Genomic DNA, 26710 nt, shown 5'->3' with positions numbered 1-26710 from the left:
TTAAACAAAAAAATTGAACAACAAGTACAGTCAATAAACATGACACATACTCAGCCATAAACAGCAGAACAACAAAACACCACACAAACAAGCACACCCAGCAACAGAACAACAGCAACACAGAGAATACCTGAAAATGAGAAATAAGATTCTAGATGGTACACAATGACCTGCAAGTACAAATTCACACATTTAAAAAAAAAAAAAAAAAAAAAAAAAAAAAACATTTTCATAAGACAAGGCATTCAAAGCAGACAGTTCAGTCCAAAAGAATATACCAGACATCTACCAGAAAGCAGGAATATACCAACCCACAATGCAACACGTGATGGAAGATATGTAAGACAAACCAGCAGAACATTCAACACCTGGTGCAAAGAACATATGGAAATATGGGACAAGCCCTCAACTTTTGCGGAACATTTATGACAAAATAGAATAAATAATGAAAGACAGCTCCTAACCCTATAAGAAAAAAATAGAATAAATAATGAAAGACGCTTCCTAACCTTACAAGGAAATTAGACATATACAAAGCAAAGGCTGAAAGGAAGATCACTACTAAGTGACCAAGTGAATATGACTAACTACTGACTGTTTAACTGATTGATCATGTAATAGATGGTAATCCCAATAAATGATCTAAAATCCCATTCCTCTCACAAGAATATAAATGTATGTAAAAAAATAACGAAAATCCACTGACACACACAAGCAACAACAACAACGATAACAGAACTTACCTGTGCACACATACATTCAAAAAAAAAAAAAAAAAAAAAAAAAGTTGAAAGTGAAACATGTGAAATTTGGCAACACTTCCAGAACGAAATGCCACTAAACACACAAAAAACGGCAGTTAAATTGCTATACCTTGAAAGCAGTGACCAAAAAGAAAAGTGCAAACTGACAACCAGTTTGCCACATGAGAGGAAGCTGCCTGGGTTAAAAATAATGAATTAGATGCTGAACTGTGAATACTTCTTGGCTTAAAAATAATGAATTATATGCTGATTTGTAAGTACTTCTCCATTTTATTACAAAAAACCTCAATGAACTGTTTTAGATCTGTATCCTATATGCGCAAACAATAACCTGTTATGTGTGAATGAAAAGAATCATGTAGTATTTTGGGACACCCACTACATATTTCTTTGTAACTAATGCAAAACACATCTGGGTGAACAAGATAAATAAAAAAGACTTCATGTGTAGTATGCAAAAAGCGTTTCTCTTTTGAACTGCTGTAATTTATTATTGATTTACATCATGTATGAAAGAGTATTTTTCACTGCTGGCATAGAGCATCACTTTCAGTTCTGGGAACATTGAAATTTCTTGAATTTCCTTTCAGTTCTGGGAACATTGAAACTTTTTGAATTTCAGCCTGTGTTGGTAAAGCTCCAATCTGCAAAGAAAACTGGCAACTTTCTCTTGTACTGTGAGAATTATGCCTTATTTCGTAACAAGTCATTGTGAAGTGTGCTTCTACAAATAAAATCACAAGGCACTTCGGAAATAAATATATTATGTATTATTTTGGCATATAAGTCTTCTCATTTCCATTCGTTACCATTTCCAGAAACAAAGTGGTTTCTTGTTGAAGCTTGAGCACTCTATGCAACACCTTGCCTCATTGTCACTACATGAGTAGGTACATTTAACAAATCAGGTGCAAGTGTTTTCATTGCCAAAGTATAATGGCATATAATGCAATGGCTGAATGTTGCATTTGGAGCAAGTCCTTTCACCAGTGTGTGGAATCCAGAGCGAACCCTGAAATGGGAGGTGCTCAGGTGCTCTGCCTGTACATACACCTACTAACTTCAATCTGTGCATCTCCCCCCCCCCCCCCTCCCCTCCCCTCCCCCAACAGTATTCTTATTCTTCACTGATCAGATAACATCATCAGCACATATGGTAGTGTCCAGCGATTGCAAGAACACTTATTATTGTTTCAGGTCATCATTTTTTGTTTTCAAAAATAGATAGGCAGCTGGAAACAAGATGCAATATTGGTCGATTCATCTATAAATGTACAGTTTTATGCACCTGTCATTTATTTATTTTTCCACTATCCAATTCAGTGGTTCACACCATCATTTTCAGGTGGAGAATTATTTAGTTACAAATCTAGTGGCAAAAAGTCTTGATCTTACTTCGTTGAGTACCATGTCCAAAATTTTTGAACACATGTCCCCAATGTGATTTCTAATTTTGTTGTTGGTTGTTGGCTGAGATGCGCTATCTTACTCATCTTTTACACATGTTGCTCTTAGAACTAGCTTCACCATGTTTAGTAATGAAAGACTGATCTATCCTCTCCTATTTTAAGAGATGTCTTGGTTTCAGTGACTTGAAGAGTGATTTGATATGAAGCTACAACACCAGCTTCAGTTGACTGGAAAATGTAGCCTGTTGAATGCACGCATGAATGTATGAGTGCAGCTTATTTGCATTTGAAGAATTCAGTGTATTTTCCAGTGAACTTTACATGACTGCTTTCAAAAGTGTCTTTTAATTCGCTGTGTTTCATATTCTCTACTGGTAGCAATTTACTGCATGCAACATACTCAGGCTAGTATTAGGTCACTCCCTACACCCTCAGGTGGCATGGCTCCTAAAAGAAGGAAAAAGTGTTTAAAGTTCAAGTACTTAAGAGCCAGAAACTTACTATAATGCATTTAAAAAAAGTGTAGAAGAATTATAACATTATTAATCAATAACATAATGCAACTGACGTTTACTATATTGATTAAGTTTGGGTTTATGTCTGTTTGAAACTGAATTAATGCAATTTATATCTTGACATGCACATATTGCCTCAATTTATTATAAAGCACCTTCAGTAGTCTGGATTATATATGTACAGGGCTATTACAAATGATTGAAGCGATTTCATAAATTCTCTGTAGCTCCATTCATTGACATATGGTCACGACACACTACAGATACGTAGAAAAACTCATAAAGTTTTGTTCGGCTGAAGCCGCACTTCAGGTTTCTGCCGCCAGAGCGCATGAGAGCGCAGTGAGACGAAATGGCGACAGGAGCCGAGAAAGCGTATGTCGTGCTTGAAATGCACTCACATGAGTCAGTCATAACAGTGCAACGACACTTCAGGACGAAGTTCAACAAAGATCCACCAACTGCTAACTCCATTCGGCGATGGTATGCGCAGTTTAAAGCTTCTGGATGCCTCTGTAAGGGGCAATCGACGGGTCGGCCTGCAGTGAGCGAAGAAACGGTTGAATGCGTGCGGGCAAGTATCACGCGTAGCCCGCGGAAGTCGACGAATAAAGCAAGCATGGAGCTAAACCTACTACAGCCGACGGTTTGGAAAATCTTACGGAAAAGGCTAAAGCAGAAGCTTTACCGTTTACAATTACTACAAGCCCTGACACCCGATGACAAAGTCAAACGCTTTGAATTTTCGGCGCGTTTGCAACAGCTCATGGAAGAGGATGCGTTCAGTGCGAAACTTGTTTTCAGTGATGAAGCAACATTTTTTCTTAATGGTGAAGTGAACATACACAATGTGCGAATCTGGGCGGTAGAGAATCCTCACGCATTCGTGCAGCAAATTCGCAATTCACCAAAAGTTAACGTGTTTTGTGCAATCTCATGGTTTAAAGTTTACGGCCCCTTTTTCTTCTGCGAAAAAAACGTTACAGGACGCGTGTATCTGGACATGCTGGAAAATTGGCTCATGCCACAACTGGAGACCGACAGCGCCGACTTCATCTTTCAACAGGATGGTGCTCCACTGCACTTCCATCATGATGTTCGGCATTTCTTAAACAGGAGATTGGAAAACCGATGGATCGGTCGTGGTGGAGATCATGATCAGCAATTCATGTCATGGCCTCCACGCTCTCCCGACTTAACCCCATGTGATTTCTTTCTGTGGGGTTATGTGAAAGGTTCAGTGTTTAAACCTCCTCTACCAAGAAACGTGCCAGAACTGCGAGCTCGCATCAACGATGCTTTCGAACTCATTGATGGGGACATGCTGCGCCGAGTGTGGGAGGAACTTGATTATCGGCTTGATGTCTGCCGAATCACTAAAGGGGCACATATCGAACATTTGTGAATGCCTAAAAAAACTTTTTGAGTTTTTGTATTTGTGTGCAAAGCATTGTGAAAATATCTCAAATAATAAAGTTATTGTAGAGCTGTGAAATCGCTTCAGTCATTTGTAATAACCCTGTATTTACATGGTGCTTGAGCCATTTATTGAGATGTGCATTGATCTAATTCAAAATCATCAACACAGTATTGCTATACTGTCTTGATCATAAGTTTAACATGGATGTCAACATTGTGCCTTGAGTCCGTGACATTGCATCTTGAATCTGGTGACTGTGGGACAGTATTTCATCAGTGTCTCAAATACTACTCAAAATAGGAAACAACAAGCAGCAAGTTAATATATCACAGTGCCCGAATACGGCGTGACAATTCACAAGGTCGCTCATAATTCATAAGCAGCTTTTTGTTGCAGCTGCTGTGACGCTGTGACTGCCTGTATTCATATTATGACAATGTGTTCTCAGTAAGTATGTAGTCAAAATGCAAAGAATCTAAAGAACATAAAGAACATTATAGACAAAAGCAAACATTATTCGAAGCTTGGGATAATAATTGTCCTATAAAAAAAAATAATAAAAATGAAATTAAAAAAGAGATTGGAAATAGGTTGTGAGTGGTGTTGGCTGTGTTCAGTATTCATGGTTCAGATACAACAAATCTTCAGAGTCTTTGATAAACATTTTTGGACCGTCTCTTTTTGCAAGCAAGCAGTTCACTGGAAAGACTGTTTACACTGCACATTGTCCTACATTTTACTTTTCATGTTACCCACCAACAATTGATTTTTCCTCTCTGTTTAAATGAGAGTACAGCACAATAACTACGGCACTTGCAATCTTGACTTACTCAAGCTGTGGCCCTGCATGCGCTACAACTGAAACCACTATGTGCGATGCAGCTCTGCATGTCACAGTGCAGTCCTGCCCAAACTGACTGCGTATGAATGCTCTACTTCTTTTGATGTACAATTGGCTGAATACGTTCGACATGGCACACTTATTATGTATATGCCTTAACATATGTAAATGTTAATTGTTTGGACACTTTGAAATTATACGTAAGACAAATCTCAACAGGCAAGAAAGGTATGTAAAAGTTATTTCAATACATTGCTGTTGCGTATGCAGCAATATATAACATAAAGTTCAGCAGCTGAAAAGTAGCAACATTACTCATAAACATTACTGTATTCATGATCTTAAAGAAGGAAACAGGCATGCACACAATGCTCTTGAATTGTAAAAATGGAGGATGGAAAGGGATTCATTAATTTCTCTCAGGGGCATGATCTTGACTCTTTAAGTAAGGACAGAATAGGATTCAAAAATCTCTTGCGGATGACTGCAGCTGATTTTGAAAGACTGCTAAGAGATGTTGTATTGCATTGTATTGTATTTTCATTGGTCCTGTTGTCTACAAAGCAGCTTATTCATAAGACATTGGACAAGCTGAAAGTTATACAGCTGAAAGTCATTTCTAGGCATATGTATTTAGGGTTACAATAATACACTTATACATAAGTATTTATATAACACACTTCGTAAATTTAGGTGGATGAATGTCAAAAAAAAGACAATTTCAGACTGCCAGTTACTCTTTCCCTTACATTAGTTATCACACTTCACACTCAAAATTCACTGCTAATTTTATCAGATGATGGGCAGTGAATTACTAAACTTCTAAATCATAATAAATATGACCACTGATGAATAGACAGCCACACATCATCAAACTGTGATGTGATGTGAGACTGTAAGATTGAGAAGACTCAAAATGTTTTACCGATTAGTTCCCCTGCAATCATTTGAGAATGATTGTGGGGGGGGGGGGGGATATGTGAATCCAAGTTTTTTTATTTTTAATTTTAATGCAAAATTACTTACAATGAAGAATTGCTGCAATGAAAGTGCATAGTGAACCAGTACATACTAAGTTTACAAGAGGAGTGCTGTTATGGGCAACACATCTGTATCATATGTGTTCAGGAGGCAGCTTGGCAAGCACAAGTGTCGTGATAAAATGAGATAGGCAGACAGTGATATGTAGCACAAGCTGTAGATTTTAATCTGTCGTTGCTTGATTGCAAGCAACGCCACTCACCATACTGTGATGATAGTGGATATTTTCTCTTTCATGTTAATGATGCCATTTTAACACAATAAATTTCATAGATTTCTGTAAGGATTGTTCTCACTCTAAATTACCCTCTACTTCACAAGCTTGCAACCACTGTATGTCCATATTTGAGATCATAGACCTGTGTGTGCAACTTCTAGTCTGCTCTGAAAAAGCCTGTGAAGCACTTGTGGAACTCAGTTCTTTCCTTACTGTGAAGTAATTTTTAGAGTGTAACTGTGTACGTCATTTTTGTTGATCTTATTTTGATTACTGTTCAGAGTGGCATCAGAACTATGAAAAAGAAAACATATTTATGTTCAATAGTTAAAAAACGGCAATGCTGTAAATTAGCAATTTCTTACCCAACAGTTGGTACTTGAATAGGGAACATTTCGAATGAAGAAAGAAACTCCTTTCTACATTCACATTCCTTAATTACAGTCCTTTGGCAGTATCAGGTTACATAGAGTGCTTTCAATTTTGCAGATAGAGAAGAGAATCAGTACCAGAGATCATGAGAAGTGGATGTTATCAACAACTATGGAAGTTCTTGAAACAAATTTGAAGCAGCAGCACCAGTGGCATATAAAATATTTGTTCGAGAGCAAAGTATGTCTATAACAGTATTTGCTAAATATTTTAATGATAAAATCTACTTAATTATAAAAAAAAAGTTTGTAGATAAACAATAAATGTGATACAAGCATTATGCCACTCATAAAAGTTGCCAAAATACCAAGTAGCTAAGTGCTCTCATTGTCAAATACGAGATCAGTATAGTTTGGGCAATTTGTGCTCGATTCTAAGCAATAGTTAGTTTTTCAGTGCATCTCAATTTTTATGATGTCATACCTCTTGAACTATATGTCATACAAAGATATAAGTCTACAAGTACATTCAGTGGTTTATGTAGATACTGCCTGCAAAACATGTTGTGAATAGTTATTTCTAAAGAAGTAATAAATTAAAATGTCATGCATGATGCTGATGTTTTACTGAATGAACAGCAAAAATGTTGTAAACGGTAAACATTTCTCCTTTCATTGTTTTGTGTTGGGAGGAGGCAGGGGGGAAGGGGGGGGGGGGGGGGCAAGTCAATGAGAAAAATATTTCAGGAAGTCACTAAATGCTCTTATTCTCAAATTCTGGATGAATATTGTCTGGGTATTTTTGTGTCCCATGAGTTATGCTACCTGCAAAACATATACACAGTTTCTGACTGTAATAACAATTGTCTTACTGTGTTAAACCTTTGTAACATAAGATTGTAGCTCTTAATGAGTAGATTCAGTCAGCATATTAATTAATGAAGCATTGGAAATGAAGTTTGTGTTGGTCTTGGAAGCTGTTGATAGATACGAGGTGTGGCTAGAAAAAAAACGGACTAGTACTGGTGAAACAATAAAACGAATGCAATAGGGCTATAAGTCGCGTGGCCTGTCACGTGACTCTCGCTCCGCCTACTGCTGGAGTTTCATCTGCCTCCTGCACTCAGTCTGCCCGTGGTGTCTGTTTTAAGTAGTTGATGTTTTGTCTGTGCGTCTGAAAATGTTGAGTGTACAGAAAAAACAGCGTGTTAACATCAAATTTTGTTTCAAACTAGGAAAATCTGCAAGTGAAACGTTTGTAATGTTACAACAAGTGTACGGCGATGATTGTTTATTGCGAACACAAGTGTTTGAGTGGTTTAAACGATTTAAAGATGGCCGCGAAGACACCAGTGATCACACTCGCACTGGCAGACCATTGTCAGCAAAAACTGATGCAAACATTGAAAAAATCGGTAAACTTGTTCGACAAGATCGCCATTTAACAATCAGAGCAGTGTCTGAGTTAACAGGAGTTGACAAGGAAAGTGTTAGGCAGATTCTTCATGAAAGTTTCAACATGAACAAAGTGTGTTCAAAAATGGTTCCAAAGTGTCTCACAATTGAACAGAAGGAACGCCAAAGAATGATTTGTTCTGACATCCTGGAAAACATTGAAAGTGATCCCACCTTCTTACAAAATGTTATTACTTGCGATGAATCGTGGTTTTTTACTTACGATCCCGAAACTAAACGCCAATCGATGCATTGGAAAACTCCTGGTTCTCCACGACAAAAAAAAGCACGAATGTCAAAATCGAAATTCAAGGCAATGATGATTGTTTTTTTTTTTTTGACATCAAAGGGATTGTGCACATTGATTGGGTACCAGAGGGACAAACAGTGAATCAGCATTACTACATTAGCGTCCTGGCTACCCTACGTGAGCGAGTACGGAGAAAACGGAACGATTTGTGGAGAAAAAATCATGGATCTTTCACCAAGACAATGCCCCAGCTCACAGTGCGTTGTCAGTGAAGACGTTTTTGGCAAAACACAACATTCCCATCTTAGATCATCCACCCTACTCACCTGATTTGGCCCCCTGTGACTTTTTTCTTTTCCCTAAAGTCAAGTCAGCTTTGAAAGGAACTAGATTTGAGACTGTTGAAGCAGTAAAAGAAAAAGCGACGTAAGTAATGTATGGACTTACCGAAAATGATCTGCAGCATTGCTATGAACAGTGTAAAATTCGTATGGAGCGGTGTAGAGACCGAGGAGGAGAGTACATTGAAGGAGATAACATGAAATTGTAAATAATTGTAAATAAATGTTTTTTCCAGCATCAGTCCGGTTTTTTTCTAGCCGCACCTCGTAATCTGCAACTGGGATTGGATGACTGTGTCTGGGTTAGCCATGCTGTAATATAGATTAAAGAGATAGTCACAGTATCTCCCACAGTTTAACCCTGTAGCTTCCTACTGCAGTGCAGGCATGCTTCTGTTATTTGTTTCTGGTATCAAAGCCAAAATGTTAAAATCATCAATTTCATTGTGCAGATGGGACATGATTAGTGTCTTCAGAAGATTTTATTGTCTACATGATGAACACTTTTATAGATCTTACAAGAAATAAAAGAATAGAATTACATTGAGTATGGAAATTTTGTTCTTCCATATATTTGAAAGATTTATGCCACCTGGAAGTTTTCTCCTCTCTCCATTGAGAACCAAGAGTGGTGTCACTATCACATTTCAGTTGCCTTCATGGCACTAGTTTCTGTGGAGAGTGATGTAAACTTCTGGTAGGCATGCCATATAAACAGCCACAACAACAGCACAAAACTTCTCATATTTATAGTATGGCTGTTGTATTTTTAAGAATATATAATTCAAGTGAATTTTGTAGCTTAAACGGAAGGCAGAACAAACCTGCATCTATGGCAAACTATTGTGAACTGCACGGCAGAAGGTGCTTAGTGTGCTACCACATGTTAGGATTTCTTCCTGTTCCAAGTGTGTATCGAGCATGAGAAGAAAACAAACAACTGAGCCTATGGGATCGTTTCATATCGTATCTCTATATCAAAGTATTTTTATGCATTGATTGATTCTAATTATGAATAACTAGTTATCACACGTGACTATTCGCATGTCAGTAGTTTTGTTATAATGACTGATAGTGAGCTAGTAAGCTATTGTATGTGCAATAAAGTCAGTTGCCCTCATGTGTCTTGCTGATTGGGCAAGTGTAGCTTATGATGTGCCCTATTCCAAACTGCCCCCTCCCCCAAACTACACCCCACCCCTGCACAGAGTGTTGGCACGCACAGCGTTGCTGCCAAGCATTGTGTGCGGAGGGGTGTGGATAGGAGTGTGTGTCCATGCACTGTGCCATTGAAGTAGCACATGTACATTATGTAACAAATTAAATAATTTTTTAACATTGTTTATGTTCACTAACATAAAAAAAGTTCCATTACCCACTTCACTGTCTTAGGGGTCAGGCTTTTCTTTGTGTAATAGACAGAGCTACTCCTGTATTTACATGCTGGTGAGGTGGTTTGGGTGCTCTGGATCCAGAGGGCTATGCCGCGGTAGCGTAGCTACCAGCAGGGCCACCCATGCAGGACAGGCCAAAGAAGAGGAGTCAGACAAAGTGTGTCCCACAACGTCCTATTGATAACCTGTTCCTGTCCTATCCTATCCCAAGCCCATCCTTTTTCCTTATCATTTTCAATTTCTTACAACGTAGGGCAGGGAGGGCTCTAGAGGCATGGTGAAGCCAGTCTCCCTAAGGGACTAAACCCAATACAAATCCAAGCCCTCCAGGTTGTGGGTTGATCATGGGGCTAACAAATGCATATCAGAAAAAACATATTGTTACGAAACTCAAAGATAGGAACAGCTGGACTGATGATACTGATGAACAACTCATGCAAGGAAAAGGACACCATAAACGGAAAAATGATATATACTTTGCTACTTGGAATGTAAGAACTTTGAACAAACCTGGAGTTCTACATGGACTCAAACAAGAGATGGAGAAATACTGTATAGGAGGAGGTCAGATGGAAAGGAGATGGGACCATAAGAAGTTGTAATTACACAATTATGTATAGTGGAGGAGACAGTGGTATAGTAGGTGGTACTGGCTTTCTTGTAGACAGTAAGTATAAAGCAGCAGTCATAAATGTTAACCCTCTAAATGAAAGGATGTGTACTTTGAGAATGAAGGCCCACATCTTCAACATCACTCTAGCATGTGTGCGTGCACCCACAGAAGATGATGAGGACGAAGTGAAAGATGAGTTTTATGGTCGACTGGAACAGGAATTAAAAGGCGTACCAAGGAATTATGTAAAGATAGTGATGGGTTACTTCAGGGCAAAAGTGGGAATAGAAGAAGCCTTTAGAGAAACAGTAGGAAATGAAAGCTTGCATGAGGTGTCGAATAAAAATGGACAAAGACTTATAGACTTTGCCATGGGCAATGCAGTGGTAGTGAAGAGTACATGGCTCCAGAGAAAGAACATAAGGAAAGCCACACGGCGCTCACCAGACGGCACTACTTTTAATCAAATTGGCCATTTGGTAGTCGACAGGGAACATGTGTCTGAAATCCTTGAAGTTGGTAGCTGCTGGGGCCTGACTACGATTTGGATCATTATATGGTAAGAGTGAAATACAGACAACAGATAGCCGTATATAGATCCAGAGGGAGAAGAAAAGCTCTGTAAAGATACAATGTTTTCAGATTGAATGAGAAGGGAGTATCCAAAAAGTATTAAACAGAACTGCAGAAGAAGTGTGAGGCTAAACAAAGCCAAGCCCTGAAAAGCATCAAAGGGAAGTGGAGTATGATTAAAGAGGCTCTATAAGAAACTGCTGAAGAAGTTTCAGGTTTAGAAGAGAAGCTGAAAAGGGCAGGGTGGTACATTGGAGATTGTAAAATGACAGTGGAAGAGAGAAATGAAGCAAGGAAGAAAATGATAAACAGGACAAAAGATCTAATATAGAAGAATTCATGAAGAAAAGGACAGAGGCTGATAGAATTTACAGAACAAAGAAATGAGAATTAGAGAGGAGTGGATTACGTAGCTAGAAGAAGAGTATAATGATCAAGAAGTAAGAAAATTCTACAAGAGTGTTCAGGAACTGAAGAAAGGCTTCCAGCCACATACGGTATTCTGCAGAGATAAAGAAGGAAATTTTATAGGAGGAGAAGAATAGGTTCTAGACTGATGGGCTGAATATTTCAGTGAGGTGCTGAATGTCACTACAGAAAGAGTAGTTCTGGAAGAAAATGAAACAGAGGGTGACCAACCATGGCAGAATGTTAGTCAGGATGAAAGACCTGTACCTATACCAACAGTAGAGGAAGTTAGGAAGGCAATTAAAAGCCTAAGGAATAATAAGGCTCCAGGTAGCAACAACATTTCAGCAGAGATGATCGAAAGTAGAGGTAAACATCTAACAAGATTGGTACAACAGCTGATAGTGGAAATATGGGAAAAGGAAGAGATGTCAGACCAGTGGAACATGGCTATTATATGCCCAATTCATAAGAAGGAGGACAAAGCAAACTCTGAAAATTATCATGGTATTGCTTTAGTCAGTGTTGCGTACAAAGTATTAGCCAAAATCATTGCTATGAGAGTTGCACCAGGATAGAAGGTGTGCATTGTGCTAAAGTGAGAGCAGGAATGGGATGGGCAGTTGAGCACAGGGATTAGTGAGTGAATGGTGAGATCTGGAGGTTTCTGAAAATGAGAGCTATGTTGCAGAGAGAGAGCTCATGTGCACAGTTCAGAAAAGCTTGTGTTAATGGAAAGAATCCAGATGGCATAACCTGTGAATAAATCATTGAAGATCAGGTAGCCTGAACCCCATTCTTCAGATACATATTCTGGCGGCACAAATTTGGTGACTAGACTGGGTGGGGACCTTGTCATGTTGAAAGAACCTAGCCATCCTTGTAGACAAAGGAACTTCTTCCAAGAATGCTGGAAGCTCATTTTCATGAAAGTCTAGATAACGAGGCCTGTAAGATGATGAGGCAACACAACAGGTCCAGTCATCTGATTCCCTGTCATACTACACCTTACATATAGAGAGAAGTGTCCTAGAGAGAATCTCGACAAAAGCATGCAAGTTTTTGTCATTACACCAATGTGAGTTACTTATTATTCATACCGTCATCAATAAACAATATTAAAGAGACAATTTGATGATTTATAACTATCCAGTGACAAAACTCCAACCATATACTTCCATCTTCTTCTCAAAGGTGTTTAATCCGCTGTAAATTATAAGGATAAAGGCTGTGCATACTTAATGGAACTTATTCTTGTATGTGTACATGTAAAATTACTTTGTCTACTTTTTGAAGGGCCATGTTCTACCAACGGAGAAACATCTACTTATTCCACCCCCTGTTCATTTGTATTTTCAGATAAGGTATACTTGCTAGGCGTGGCACCATCTAACAGGGTTTAGTGAAATCACAAGTGAATGCACTTGAATCTAGCACTCTGCAGTCAGGAAATTGTCTACTGTACTGTCAATAAGCAACAGCATATCCATTACAAAAACATTCATAAATACCATGTCAGCTACTTATACTCAGTTGTGTAAACTCAAGCACAATCTCACAACTTTAACTTCCAAACAAAGCTGACAATCAATAACATAAATCAAAGTAACTGGAGTAGCAATATGCAGAATTATCTCTGTAACCAGTTATATTTATGTAATCAATAAAAATTGGGCACACACAGTATTTTATTTGAGTTAGTCTATACAACAACACCCTTCCTAAAATATTTACTATTCCTCATGAGACATCCTGTGTACTGACAACAAGTGTAAAGAACCTTACATATTATATCTAAAATCAAATATGATGTGACTTACCAAACGAAAGCGCTGGCAGGTCAATAGACACACAAACAAACACAAACATACACACGAAATTCAAGCTTTCGCAACAAACTGTTGCCTCATCAGGAAAGAGGGAAGGAGAGGGAAAGACGAAAGGATGTGGGTTTTAAGGGAGAGGGTAAGGAGTCATTCCAATCCCGGGAGTGGAAGGACTTACCTTAGGGGGAAAAAAGGACGGGTATACACTTGCACACACACACATATCCATCCACACATATACAGACACAAGCAGACATATTTAAAGACCAATATGTCTGCTTGTGTCTGTATATGTGTGGATGGATATGTGTGTGTGTGCGCAAGTGTATACCCGTCCTTTTTTCCCCCTAAGGTAAGTCTTTCCGCTCCCGGGATTGGAATGACTCCTTACCCTCTCCCTTAAAACCCACATCCTTTCGTCTTTCCCTCTCCTTCCCTCTTTCCTGATGAGGCAACAGTTTGTTGCGAAAGCTTGAATTTTGTGTGTATGTTTGTGTTCGTTTGTGTGTCTATGGACCTGCCAGCGCTTTCGTTTGTTAAGTCACATCATCTTTGTTTTTAGATATATTTTCCCACGTAGAATGTTTCCCTCTATTATATTAATATCAGAACCTTACATATTAGGTAGAACTGCAGTTAGGGTTGAGAACACAGTATGTTTAAAGTAGAATTCTTCTCAAATTCTGTATTCCAAAGAATATTTTACCTTTGTGATTCACAAAATGGTTATGTTTTTCTCTCGTTTCATCTTATTGCAAGAGAAGAGATAAAAACCTTAATCATCCTGTTTTGACAGCACATCTTGAATAGTTATTCATGTGGCACAAGCTCTATAAGCATGCACAATCAATGGTTCAGGACATCTCATCTACACTGATGGATTCTGTAGAAGAAACTATAATCATATGAATTGTGTGCTTATTATTGTAATAAGGAAGTTGTGTCTGCATCACTGGGGACCGAACTGCACAATAACCCTGAAAGAGTAGTTCGGTGTGGGCTGGCAGAGGGGTGAAGTGGACTGCAGTAGTTGTCGTGGGGTTGTGGACTACTTGCGGCTGCGCCGGGGATGGAGCCTCTCCGTCTTTTCTAGGCCCCCGGTTAACATACAGTACAATACAAAGCATAACTTGAAGAGAAATTGATTATATTAATTAACTTCTAAACGTTTTCTGTTTGATTCATTATATGGCTGCCAGGTCTGATAACCAATCACATTTTGTGTATCCTGCAATATTTCTCTGAGACAGCTAGTTAGCATCATCAGGTGGTGGATGGTGTGAATCTATCTACAGGGAGGAGATAATCTGAACCCACAGAGAAATGGGCATGGGAATGAAACAGCACACAACTCACATTGACAGCTATTTGCTAAGCTTTTGGCAGCAATACACAATGTAAAGCGCAAGACGAGGTCTGCAATGGTTGCACTCTATGTAAGCACTGGCCAGACTTGTCCACTGGCACATGCAGGTGAATATCTCTGTCAGTGGGTCTCCCCATACTAAGTGTTGTGTGCACCCCACATGGCAGATTTCCGCACTGTTCCACTGCATTACCCTGCAAGCTTGTCTGCCTGCATCACAATGTTCACTGGCAGGGTTACTAAATCCCTCCACCTTGAAAAGGCCATGTAGGGTGAAAATGACCAACCTTGGGCTGCAACCTTCAGCATAAAAACAGATAGGTCCATGGAGAATTCTGTAGCAGACTGTCTGCCAAAGAAGCAATGCTGACGCCACTGGCTCTGATGAAAGGGCCCAGGGGCTGAGGCAGTTGGGGGTTTGTTGGCAGCAGTGGAGGCGGGGCCACCTCTGATGGCTAGGAGCAAGGAGGTGGAGGAGGGGGAGTACTGATCAAAATCCATGGGCTCCACATCAACACGTGCAGGTGAAAGCTTCACTATGGGTTGAGACTGCAGGTGATGAGAGGATGTGGAGGGAGCGGCAACAGGGAGCACGCTGCTGCAAGTGCCCCCCCCCCCCCCCCCCCCCCCCAACAACAACAGTGTTGCACAAACCCTGCCACTTGACTAACCAGAAGATTGCGATCATGGAGGACCAACAGGGCATCAGCATAGCTGACTGCACGGTGGGTCAGCTGCTCTGTGCTGACATCCACAACAAACAACTGCCAACCTTTGTGACCCAGCTTGACACCCAGCAGCCACCGCTTGAAGAACTGGGCCCAAATGGCTGACCCGGAGGAAAACATGGCATCTGTGATGGTCTGTGGCATGTGACTCAGCATGCAGCAAATCCAGGAGACCCCGTGGCTAGTGCCTGTGCAAACATTGTGCCAGACTGCTCGGGGTTGTCAACCAGTATGTAGCGCAAAAACTCGGCAACTCCTTGTCACAGGAAGAGGCGGGCATGGACTAATTCACTTGGTTCTTAGATGTACGCACTAAGTGCTCCATCTCTGCATTAGAAGCCAGGTGAAACAGGACTGTAGTCAGAGACTCGATAGCACTGCAAGTACGTAATCCCTCAAGGTCAATACCCCAATCTGAACCTTGGGATCAGGAGCTAACCAGACAATCATGTCTTGAATTAGGGAGTCTGCATAAACGCAGCACATTTGGGACACTCAAAGTGACACTTGTGCAAGACGTCCAGCACATCAGTGATCCAGGCCACATATGACTATCCAGGGCACTTGTGATATGGTTTAAATTGCAACAGTGGTACCAATACATGCATTTGATGACTGAAATACTGTACTAGCAACTGACAAAGCTCATTAAGGGTAACTTTCTCAAGCTCAGTAGAGGGCTTCAAATTTTGAACAACTACATATAAACCGATGCTGCTGGACAACCAGCAAACAATTTCCGGGGTGGTGAAGAAAACTGTGTAGTGAGTGCCTGGCCCGTCAACAGTGAGGTAACAAAGTGAAGCAAGTTCACATACTGGTTAATCAGCTCATGCATCTGATCCTGTTGCAACTGCTCCTTCTGTAGGTGCAACTGCTTTTGCCAATGCTGGAGAAATGCTGGGTCCATGCTCACCCAAGTTAATAGTACAAAAATGGAAAAAGAGAGAGGAAAAGAAAGAAAAAAAAAATAGGGGCATCACACATCTAAGAACATCGTTTGCTGCCACTTTAGTATCTGCACCGGTGGAGCAATGGCACTGTAGTATAAGATTGGCACTAACACTTCACAGGTTGACCCCTTCTGTCAGCCAATCAATTTGCATTTAGGATAGTGTAATTAAGTCAATCCAATAAGCTGTGTACCTTGTCAAATGGAGCATGTGAGATGTTGGACACTGCAATTAATAAACTGTGTACATTTTTTGTTGATCATGTTACTATATTTTTTGTTGATCGTGTTGTGACATACTGTTTATCAACATTCGGTTTTCCCACACAGGTTTCTTGAATGGAACAAAGAAGTGGGAATTAGTGTAGCAGAGGTGCTCCCCACCTCAAATTGTAAGGTAGCTTGTGGAATATGGTTGTAGATGTAGAATTTCTGCATACAGTTCGGAAAGGAAAATGGTGCCACTACAACAATTGGAATTAATATCAACGTGGAATATAGTTCACACTTAATTTAAACGAAGATCATGTCATTTTATGTCCACTTTTTAATTACGTAGGTGTCAGGATTATCTAAAAACTACTTTTCATTATTTTGTTGTACCTGCACTATATTCATCACAATTTATCAGTGACATCAATGTAAGTTGATACTTATATAATAGAGGGAAACTTCCACGCGGGAAAAATATATTGTTTTTAAATATAAGTTGATACTTAGGTTTCTTTCGGAGAGTAAGTGATTATCTTTTAAACACTGGAGTAGAATTACACAAATCAAAAGAGATCAGCTGATTTCTGTGCTCTTATTAGATCAGTGTAACTTCTACAATTTCTTTAGCAATGAACTTTCATTTGTGCATGTTACAAGTAAGCAAATACGTACAATTAAAACATTATTGTAACACAATGAGTTCTACTTGTGTTATATTGTATCATCACAGCTATATGTACAGGATGGCGGGTATGGGCTGGCGGTGGGCGTTATGGGATAATAGTGTAAATTTTAGAGAAAGGCCATTTATTGGCTAAAGCATGATGAAAAGGGGCTACATAGGCCTAGGGAGGTGAGGGTGAGCCAGAGCTTACAATTTGGCGAACATTGTTCGCGAAGCTACCGAAAGTGGTTGTCTGCCAAAACGAAGTCCACAGTGCCGCAGCACCGGGAGAAGCGGGGGGATGTTCAAAGCTACAGGGCGCGCATCCGACTCGCGGGTGAGCAAGAATACAAGAGAGCGGGCCCGGCGACGGGCGGCCGGGTATGTTCGACGCACCACGCGGCTTCCTCCGCCCTGATTGGTCAGGGCCGAGCAAACCGTGCGGGCGGCATGGAACTTTCCAGAGCGTTGCCTGCTAAGCGACTCCTGGGGTGGCGTTACCTCGTAAGCACATGAGAGAGGCGCGTGATCAAGGTGCCCTTCGTCGGTGCTGACTTCCTGTTACTAGACCGTGGGACGGGAGAATTTACAGGCAGCTAACGCTGCCGGCCATGGCTTGGCCGCAATGGAAAAATGAAGTTACTGGTTGGAGGCTCATATAATAAAGTGAAATCTCGTATTGTCTGGCTCATCCTTTACATTCCTCCCCCTTCCGTGGGAGCAGAGAACGTACGTGAATCCGCTCAATGTAATTATTATTTGAATGTAAACAAATTTAGCTTGTAAAGCAAAGTAAACATTACTTGGTTAAGAATGGCTCTCACGGAAGACGGCAGGGGTCTTAATCTATGGGAGGATGTAGAGACTCTAAAGACCTCCTAAGGGTCGCAAGGGGACTTACACATGTCAACAATATTGTATGTATACAAGAATCATCATAAAACATCAAAACATCGTAAAACATCAGAACATCATAAAATATCATAGAATATCAAAACAAAATTAGAACAAAACATAACAGTGTGAATTAGATAGACATGTCAAGTGTTCTTGTTGCTAAGTTGACGTAAAAATGTCTTTTTTTTTCTCTTGTTAGAATAAGTTGAAAATATAAAGATATCACCACTGATGAGTCACGGCGAGGGCGAGTGGCACGAGGCGGCGTGGTGTGTTATCCTCAGCGGGCAGCGTGCAGGCTGCCGGCGGGTAGGGGGTGTGGCCGTGGCCAGGTCCGTGCACTGGAACTTAGCGCAGGGGGGTATGAGGGGAGGTCCACATGTTTCAAAACACAGTTGAAAAGGGAGTTATCACTAAGGGAACACTTCACTACACTACACTAGTTTTTCCACATTAGTTGATATTAGAATTGCACTCTTAAAACTAAGGGAGGGCACATGCCTGATAGGTTTTTGTTTTCTACTTTTTGTTTAGTTCGTGGCTGTTTGCCATTAATTTAAGTGTGCCAACAGGCGAACGTAAGAAATTTGTCCTTTTTCATGTTTTAGCAAATCATCAATTGACGTTAGGATGTGATTATTTGATTTTTTAGGTAAAACTTGAACGTTAGCTGACAAGGGAATCATGAATGAGCTTTCAGGTATAAAAGCATAATTAAAGGGGTGCGAATACTAAGTAAGGCGTAGTGGCATGAAAGGTTATAAGTGGTGTTCCAACGGGAACCGTTTGCTAAAGACCTGCGCGGAGGCTACGTCAGAAAGGCGCGCGGCAGATAACTTCAAAAGCCAGCGCATTGTCAGGGCTGCACGCAGCAGCTGAGGGGTCTATGACTGTCAAATGCAACAAAATAGAAGTGGGATTACGCGTGACATAAAGCTAGATGAGCTGTTACAGTGGGTTCTGTTTAAAATTGCATTATGCATCAGTAAATTGGTTCATAACATGAAAATGTAAAAGTGAAGTACACATATATCATATTAAATTTACTGCATATTCCATATCGGTAAACAAAGAAGGTTGAGTGCCTCTTTGGGCCGACCCTCTAAGTGTGAGAAAAAGTTCCTCATGCATTAACATTTTTGCCGGACATATCAAGTGAAATCGACAAAGAAAAGTGACACCAGTTTGGTGCAGGTGGGGCGTAGATTGTGTCGTTGGATGTCAACGCTGTTGTTAACGAGAGGAGAGAAACAAAACACGACGATGTCCATAGTGGACAGAGGGACGGATAGCTGAGTACTCTGACGAGAAGTAGGATAGGAAATAGAAGATTCGGAGTGCTCGGAACGGAGAAGAAAAAAAGAAAAAAAGGAAAACAGACCCCAAAGGCAGGGAAACCTCCTTGCTGTTCCAGTTCTTCACTGTGGCGCCGGAGGGAGAAGTGTGTTCGGCATTCTCTGCAGAACTGTTCCAGTTCTTCACTGTGGCGCCGGAGGGAGAAGTGTGTTCGGCATTCTCTGCAGAACGGACTTGCCACAGCTTCACTTTCCCTGTCCCCGGAAGGTAACCCCGACACTCCCTATTAACTGACCAACGAAGGGTAACAATTAGCAGTCCGGAACACACAGTAATGGAATCGTCGGTAGACGGCTTAGGTTCCGGACGAGGTGTGGTACTCGGTGGAGCAGTTGCCTTGCTGTAATTTGTAAAGGCTCAGCCATCTTGGAGGACAGAATATCAGAAAGCAGACATCTGACAAATGGGCGGACTGTCTGCTGTGGCACTTGTCAAAAGTGCTCACAGGAACAGGAAATAACACAGGGAAAAACGAGATGAATGGCAAGGACCCAAGAACGGGTGGATCCCCTAAGGGCGTGACACTGTTTAATCTTTAGTAGTAAATCAGCCTGAGAGTAGGCTGGGCGCGGGATGAACGCTGCTAGACTATAGTAGTCATATGGAGACAAGAGCCACTGACGCGTAGACGAAAGTGATAGCTAGGCGATCGATTTACGAAACCAAAAATTGAAGGAATAAATCGATCAGCTGGGCACTCTGCGGGCGCTAACTGCAACGTATAAGGTACACGGCCCTGGAGGAATTCAACGCCGTTGGTAGGGAAAAGCAAAACTCGACAAGAACCTAGAGATTTCCATAGTGGGAACAGAAAGTGTAAGGAGTTGAATTAGAGAAGACTGAACTGAGCGTAATTTCTGGAGGACTTTCCCTTTATGAAGGTATAGTGCACGGCGCATCGTTGACACGACATTATCGCCTACTTAACTGTGTAAATGACAATTCTGCGACTGTAAGATAGCTGCTACTTACTTCTTCCTAAAACACGACTTCTCTCACTTAAAACAAAACTTTACTGTGCGACAAAATTCACCGTCTTTATCCTCTCAACATCTTGCGACTAACTTACTTTGCAACCAAATTCCCCGTCTTTGTAACTCCGTAGTGCTGGCCTCCTCGGGCCCAGCTGGTTGCTTAAAACTCCGTCTATCCTTGCTTGTATCGCAGTGTCCTGGGACACGTCATACAGTTAAATGCTACTACTTCAATAGTCGGTATTCCTTCGGAAAATACAACGGGATAACAAAGAAGGCTTAAGCTTTTGAACAGAGATTTCCACTTACTGGCGTTTAGCTGCGAGCTAGACGCGGTTCGCGTCTGACGTTGCCTGATCAGCTGTCGTCAGAGAGCACGGAACACTGTTCTCGTGAACTCTTCTTCGAGATGGAAGATCAAAGTCTGGGCTGAATAGTTTTGTGTCTGTTGAAAGTTGACAGATCAAAGTGGGTAGAACGGACTATGCCGCGAAATGGAAAAGTGAAGAAACGACACAGACAGCTAAGGGACCGCGCGGGTGCCAGTCGCGTCACATAAGGTACGTGCCCTTGCGGGTGGGGTATGACTCTTCATGTGTTGTGTTGAGAGAGGAAAGATGAAAGTGGGTAGGATGGACTATGTCGCGAAACTGAAAAGTGAAGAAACGACACAGACAGCTAAGGGACCGCGTGGGTGCTAGCCGCGTCACGTAAGGTACGTGCCCTCGCGGGTGGTTGTAACACCCTTCGATCATTTTTCTCCACAAACAATACACTAACTTGAGCACCAGTATCAACTAAAATTCTAACTGATTTGTTCCCGAGTACGCCAAATAGACTAACGTGTTCCACCTCTTTACATTTTTCGGTCCTAACCGGGTGTATTATTTTTGTCGGGGGCGCGGGTGGGTGGCGGAACCTGCCCCCCAAGCGTTTCCCTGATTTGACCCCGCGTTGCGGCGGTGGCCGCGCATCTGATTTGAAAATGGTGACTTTGTGGAGCAAACATTATTAGCGTGACCTACTGTCTGGCAAATAGTGCAATACGGCGCGCGACAGCGCATTGCCGTATGGTTGGGCTTCCCACAACGCTGACAAAATACTTCTTTTGCTGGGACCGGTACTGGGTTCATTGGGCGCGGGGCGGCAGCGCAAAAACGCAACACCTCTTCGCGTAGCATTGCCAAACGAACAGCTTCAAACAGAGAAGTGGGGGCGGCAGCTTTGACTTCTCCTCCGATGCGGGGGTCAATACCGCGAACAAATGCATCAATTGCACGCGCTTCGGCTTCTGAGCGCAAAATTCTGTTTTCACTGGCATTTTCACCTAGCTTGTAGGTACGACAAGACACTGCTCGTATGCGATCTGCAAAGGCATCGAAATCCTCATTAGGCTTCTGCCTAAGGGTTGATAATTGATCTCTGTAATATGCGGTACCTCTGGTATCGGAATAACGCGTAGTCAATCCGCGGGCCAATACTTCAAAATCGTGCGTGTCACGCAATTCGTCCACCGTTTCTATGAACATTCGAGCTTCCCCTGTCAACTTGTGTCTGGCTACATTGACCAATAGATCATCCGGCCAGGCACACGTGCGACCCACATCACGAATATTTTGTAAGAACATAGCTACATTTTCGTGGGACTTCCCAGAAAAGGTGGGAATGAAATCAGCCGCAGGAAAATTGCTTACAGTCGCCATGTTAGCAGAAATTGTGGCGTTTGTATTAGAGACAGAAATAGTGTTAGTTGCCTCTGTTTGAGCATTTGTTACAGGGGTGGAGCTAGCCACAGGTATGGAAGTTCGCGCACTAGCTTCCAGCGTCTGTTTCAAGACGCGGTTTTGCTCAAGTAGCTCCTGATTTTGTGCGAATAACTGGCGCATTTGTGCATTTATGGCCTCGAGTGGGTCTTGCGAGGCAGGTGCCTCTACGGGGGTATCCCGTTCCGTCGCTCGTGTTCCCATCGGCATGTTCACAATATTATGGGACGCTAGTGACCAGAAAAAAGTAATGATTGTTACAAAAAAAAAGAACGGCCACAAAGATTCTCAATCCAGCGGCGGAAGATCGTCGAAGCTATAGTTGTAAGCATCGCGGCGACTTACATGGCGATGGAGGCGGTGCGACGCAGTGGTGGCGGCGAATGTGTTGGCGGCGGACGGCGCTGGCTCGGCCGGTCGGCGATGGCGGCAGCCCCTCGCGCGTCGGTGACAGCGGCGGGCGGCGGCGGCGTGGCGGATGACGGCGGCCCGGCCGGTCGCGCAGCGCAGGCCCCTCGAACTCAGGCAGAGGGCAGCGCAGCGGCGTGCGGCTCACGTGGCTGACTAGCGTGGGCTGCAGCGCGCGCCCTGTGCATGTTCACTGGCGCAGCCACGGCCCATGTGCAGCAAACGTGGCGGCCGGTTGGCGCATTCCATGCGCGAAGTGTACGGCGTCTTGCCGGGAAAAATTTAGTGTAGCGACAAACTCACTACGGGAACGTATCCAAACTTCTGACACCAATTGTACAGGATGGCGGGTATGGGCTGGCGGTGGGCGTTATGGAATAATAGTGTAAATTTTAGAGAAAGGCCATTTATTGGCTAAAGCATGATGAAAAGGGGCTACATAGGCCTAGGGAGGTGAGGGTGAGCCAGAGCTTACAATTTGGCGAACATTGTTCGCGAAGCTACCGAAAGTGGTAGTCTGCCAAAACTAAGTCCACAGTGCCGCCGCACCGGGAGAAGCGGGGGGATGTTCAAAGCTACAGGGCGCGCATCCGACTCGCGGGTGAGCAAGAATACAAGAGAGCGGGCCCGGCGACGGGCGGCTGGGTATGTTCGACGCGCCACGCAGCTTCCTCCGCCCTGATTGGTCAGGACCGAGCAAACCGTGCAAGCGGCATGGAACTTTCCAGAGCGTTGCCTGCTAAGCGACTCCTGGGGCGGCGTTACCTCGTAAGCACATGAGAGAGGCGCGTGATCAAGGTGCCCTTCGTCGGTGCTGACTTCCTGTTACTAGACCGTGGGACGGGAGAATTTACAGGCAGCTAACGCTGCCGGCCGTGGCTTGGCCGCAATGGAAAAATGAAGTTACTGGTTGGAGGCTCATATAATAAAGTAAAATCTCCTATTGTCTGGCTCATCCTTTACATATATCATTTGTGGGAGTGACAGTCACATGCCACTTGAATATGGTTTCAGAAGCCAAAAGGTAGTTAATAAGTCTGTAGAGAGTGGAGCTTATCTGTCTCTTCTGACAGCCTTTGAACCATATTATTGCATTGACCCGAGAATAAAATGACCCTCATTATAAGATGACCCCCTTTTATTTTCAAGAGGCGTCTTGAGAAAAATTTATTTTTAACATATTCTGACTAATCAAAATTACAAACTATTTTATTGGCATAAAATATCTGCCTAAAAAGTTAACATTGTGCTTATTCTAAATTTATGGCATTTATTGATTGTTACATTTTAGTAATACAAGGAGAAATAAAATAAATGAAAAAAGTGGTTTACATTAATTTGTGGACCATTTTCTTTTCTACATTTTTTGCTTACTAACTGCGTCATCTTTAGTATCATTATTTTTAATCAATGTCCTAATTGCAGAGCTGTGAAATTTATATCTTCATTGTCATAAATATTTGGGGTTTTCTTCAGAATATGTTGCGATTTCTAAAGTTATAGTTACCATGGGACCTGAGAACACAGATGTCTTCATCCAAGTACTTATCAGATTTCACTTCCATACTGACATGAAAATGTTACAATGTGTCTTGATACCAAACATGTAACATATTTCTGCCCACTGTTCTCTCATCGGCTGCATAGAACCAGCAAGTGACACATCCTCTTTCATTCCTGTCACGACCTAGTGAGTGTTGACAGCACTGCAGCACAAAACATGTAAATGTACCACTGGCCACTATCTAGATTTCTACCATCTCCTGCAGAAATGAATACTATTGTTGAGTATTTGTCCAATTCTAAAGTCAGTTCAATTCTCACTACAAATGGATTCAGGCAAACTGCAGGATAAACGTAATAGATGTTCCTAAAAAGCCAAAGTACACGGTATAGATTCCCATGGTTCACAACATATCATAATTTACTGCTCTCTCAATACTCTCCTCCCTGCTCTCACCAAGTCTTCAGCCGAGCTGTGACAACTGTTCCCCCTCCAACCCTTCCGTAGTGCTGGGCTGGAGCAACTGTGAAACATGGACCACAAAATCTTCTAGTGTTGGAGTCATATGTAACAACAGCAACTAATACATTTAAATAAAAGATTGTAATCACGATTCAGTCCAATTCTCAAACTTTGCTCATCCCACGATCTACTGACATCTGTTGGTGCTATCTCCATGAAAGGTCTTGCCACTGTAATTTATTGTACACAATTACAATTTAATATGATTTACTGTGTTTGTTTCACATTTTATTGTGGATCAATTTTGCTTCTCGATTGTCACCATTGTTATAAAGCTGATTAAAAGCTGGTAACATTTTTACCTGGTGTTCTAATGTGTGAACAGCGGCTAAATTTGTTATTTGCAATTCACTTAGTAAATTATTTCAGTCTCTCATAATCAACTAAAACATTGGTCTGGGTTAAGAAGCAAGTGAATGACAAAATTTCGCTTTTGAATGTTACCTGTACTTGAAAAACAGTAATACCACGTAATGTTTGTACACAGTTTCCATACAGCTTCCATACAAGTCTGAGAACTTTTGTTGCAAATCTGTTCAAACAAAACATTACTTTTAAGCTGTTAGAATTTAGTGCCATTTCCTCCTGTGCTTCACAAAATTGTTAAATTATAAGCAGAGCAATAGAGGATTGTAGTGGTTAGTTCATAGTTTCTCATGTACCTTTGCACTAGCGCTACGCGAGTCAAATGTCACATGATGGTTTGAGCAACGTCAACACTGTTTCGAGTGTGTCAGTGTATTAGGAAATCCTGAGCCTGTTCGAATCTGGTCTGCGAATATAAAGGGACCCTGTATTTTTCGAATGATGAATTTGGAGAAACACTTCATTTTATAATTAGGTAAATTTTTACCTGTAGGAACATAAGAAGGTTTTAAGTTTAATAATTTCAAACTATTAAAATATCATATGTTTCTTTTCAGATGAAGAATATTGATCTGCCTTTTGTGAGAGGGAGTTTAGCTGATGTGTCATTAACATCATCTTCTTCTGATACTTCTGCAGAGAGGACAGTTCTTCGAAGTGATGAGTGGGTATTAATTTAGAAAGGCTACAGTCATGTTTTTGAAGAACCGCACTTAAATAAGCAGTGTGTTCGTTACGGAATCTCTACAGCAGGGCTCCTTATTTGGATTTTTGTGTTGAAAATGTTACTTCATTTACCTTATGGAAATTTAGTACTGTGTGTGGCGGGTGTTTCTTTCCCCCACTGCTGAGGTGAGGACTCATACAAGGAGATAGCTCATTACTAAAATTATACTCAGCACCCCCCAGAGGAACATTTGAGGTTCCATAAAACAGTGATGTCAGACACCAGCAGGATTTTGGGCAGTATCATATATGTGCTCTTTCCTGCTGCTTAGCAATGAATTGCCACTTTAATTTTCACTTCCATGCACCAGTTATTCTAAGTTCAAGATCGTATTTCCCAAATTTCAAATCTTTTACTTTTGGTCAAATGTTTACCTAGGTAAATATCTGATGAACAATCTCATTGTTGAAAATTCACACAGTATCATCAAGTGGAAACTTTGTATTGTTGCTACCGGTGGGAAAGTATTATAACTGAAGTTGTCAGTGAGATCAGTAGCTATGGCATTGAGACAACTGCCGTGCAAGTTTGTCGAGTTTTGTGTGAAGTTATAAAATAACAACAGTTTTTACAAAATTGTGTACTCTGTGGGGTAATCTCAGACGAAGTCGAGAATGTCTAAAAGCAAAAACGGTACTAAAGAATTGTGTAATTATGACCCAAAACTTTTAGATAAAGCTTTACATGATTTTCAGTGTGGCAAATTATCATAGAGAAGAGCGTGTGATTTGTGTGGTATACCTAGATCGACCCTGTAGAATAACTGACATGAGTGGCACTCTGTTTATGTAGTGTACTGTTGTGTTCATTCTGTTTACAACACCACATCCTG

General features: G+C 41.5%; 1 protein-coding gene across 1 annotated transcript in view; it reads left to right on the top strand.

Moving 5' to 3' along the window:
- Nucleotides 1-26710, top strand: part of LOC126482135 (structural maintenance of chromosomes protein 1A-like) — a 297330-nt gene that overhangs the window by 171185 nt on the left and 99435 nt on the right. Inside the window, exons 10-11 of the mRNA XM_050106111.1 lie at nt 6697-6819; nt 25709-25815. Coding sequence (XP_049962068.1) covers nt 6697-6819; nt 25709-25815 — 230 coding nt within the window. The remainder of the gene's footprint in view (nt 1-6696; nt 6820-25708; nt 25816-26710) is intronic.

This window comes from Schistocerca serialis, chromosome 5 (genome assembly GCF_023864345.2).
Source record: "Schistocerca serialis cubense isolate TAMUIC-IGC-003099 chromosome 5, iqSchSeri2.2, whole genome shotgun sequence".
Classification (NCBI taxonomy): Eukaryota; Metazoa; Arthropoda; class Insecta; order Orthoptera; family Acrididae; genus Schistocerca; species Schistocerca serialis.
This window is presented reverse-complemented; position numbering and strand designations above follow the sequence as displayed.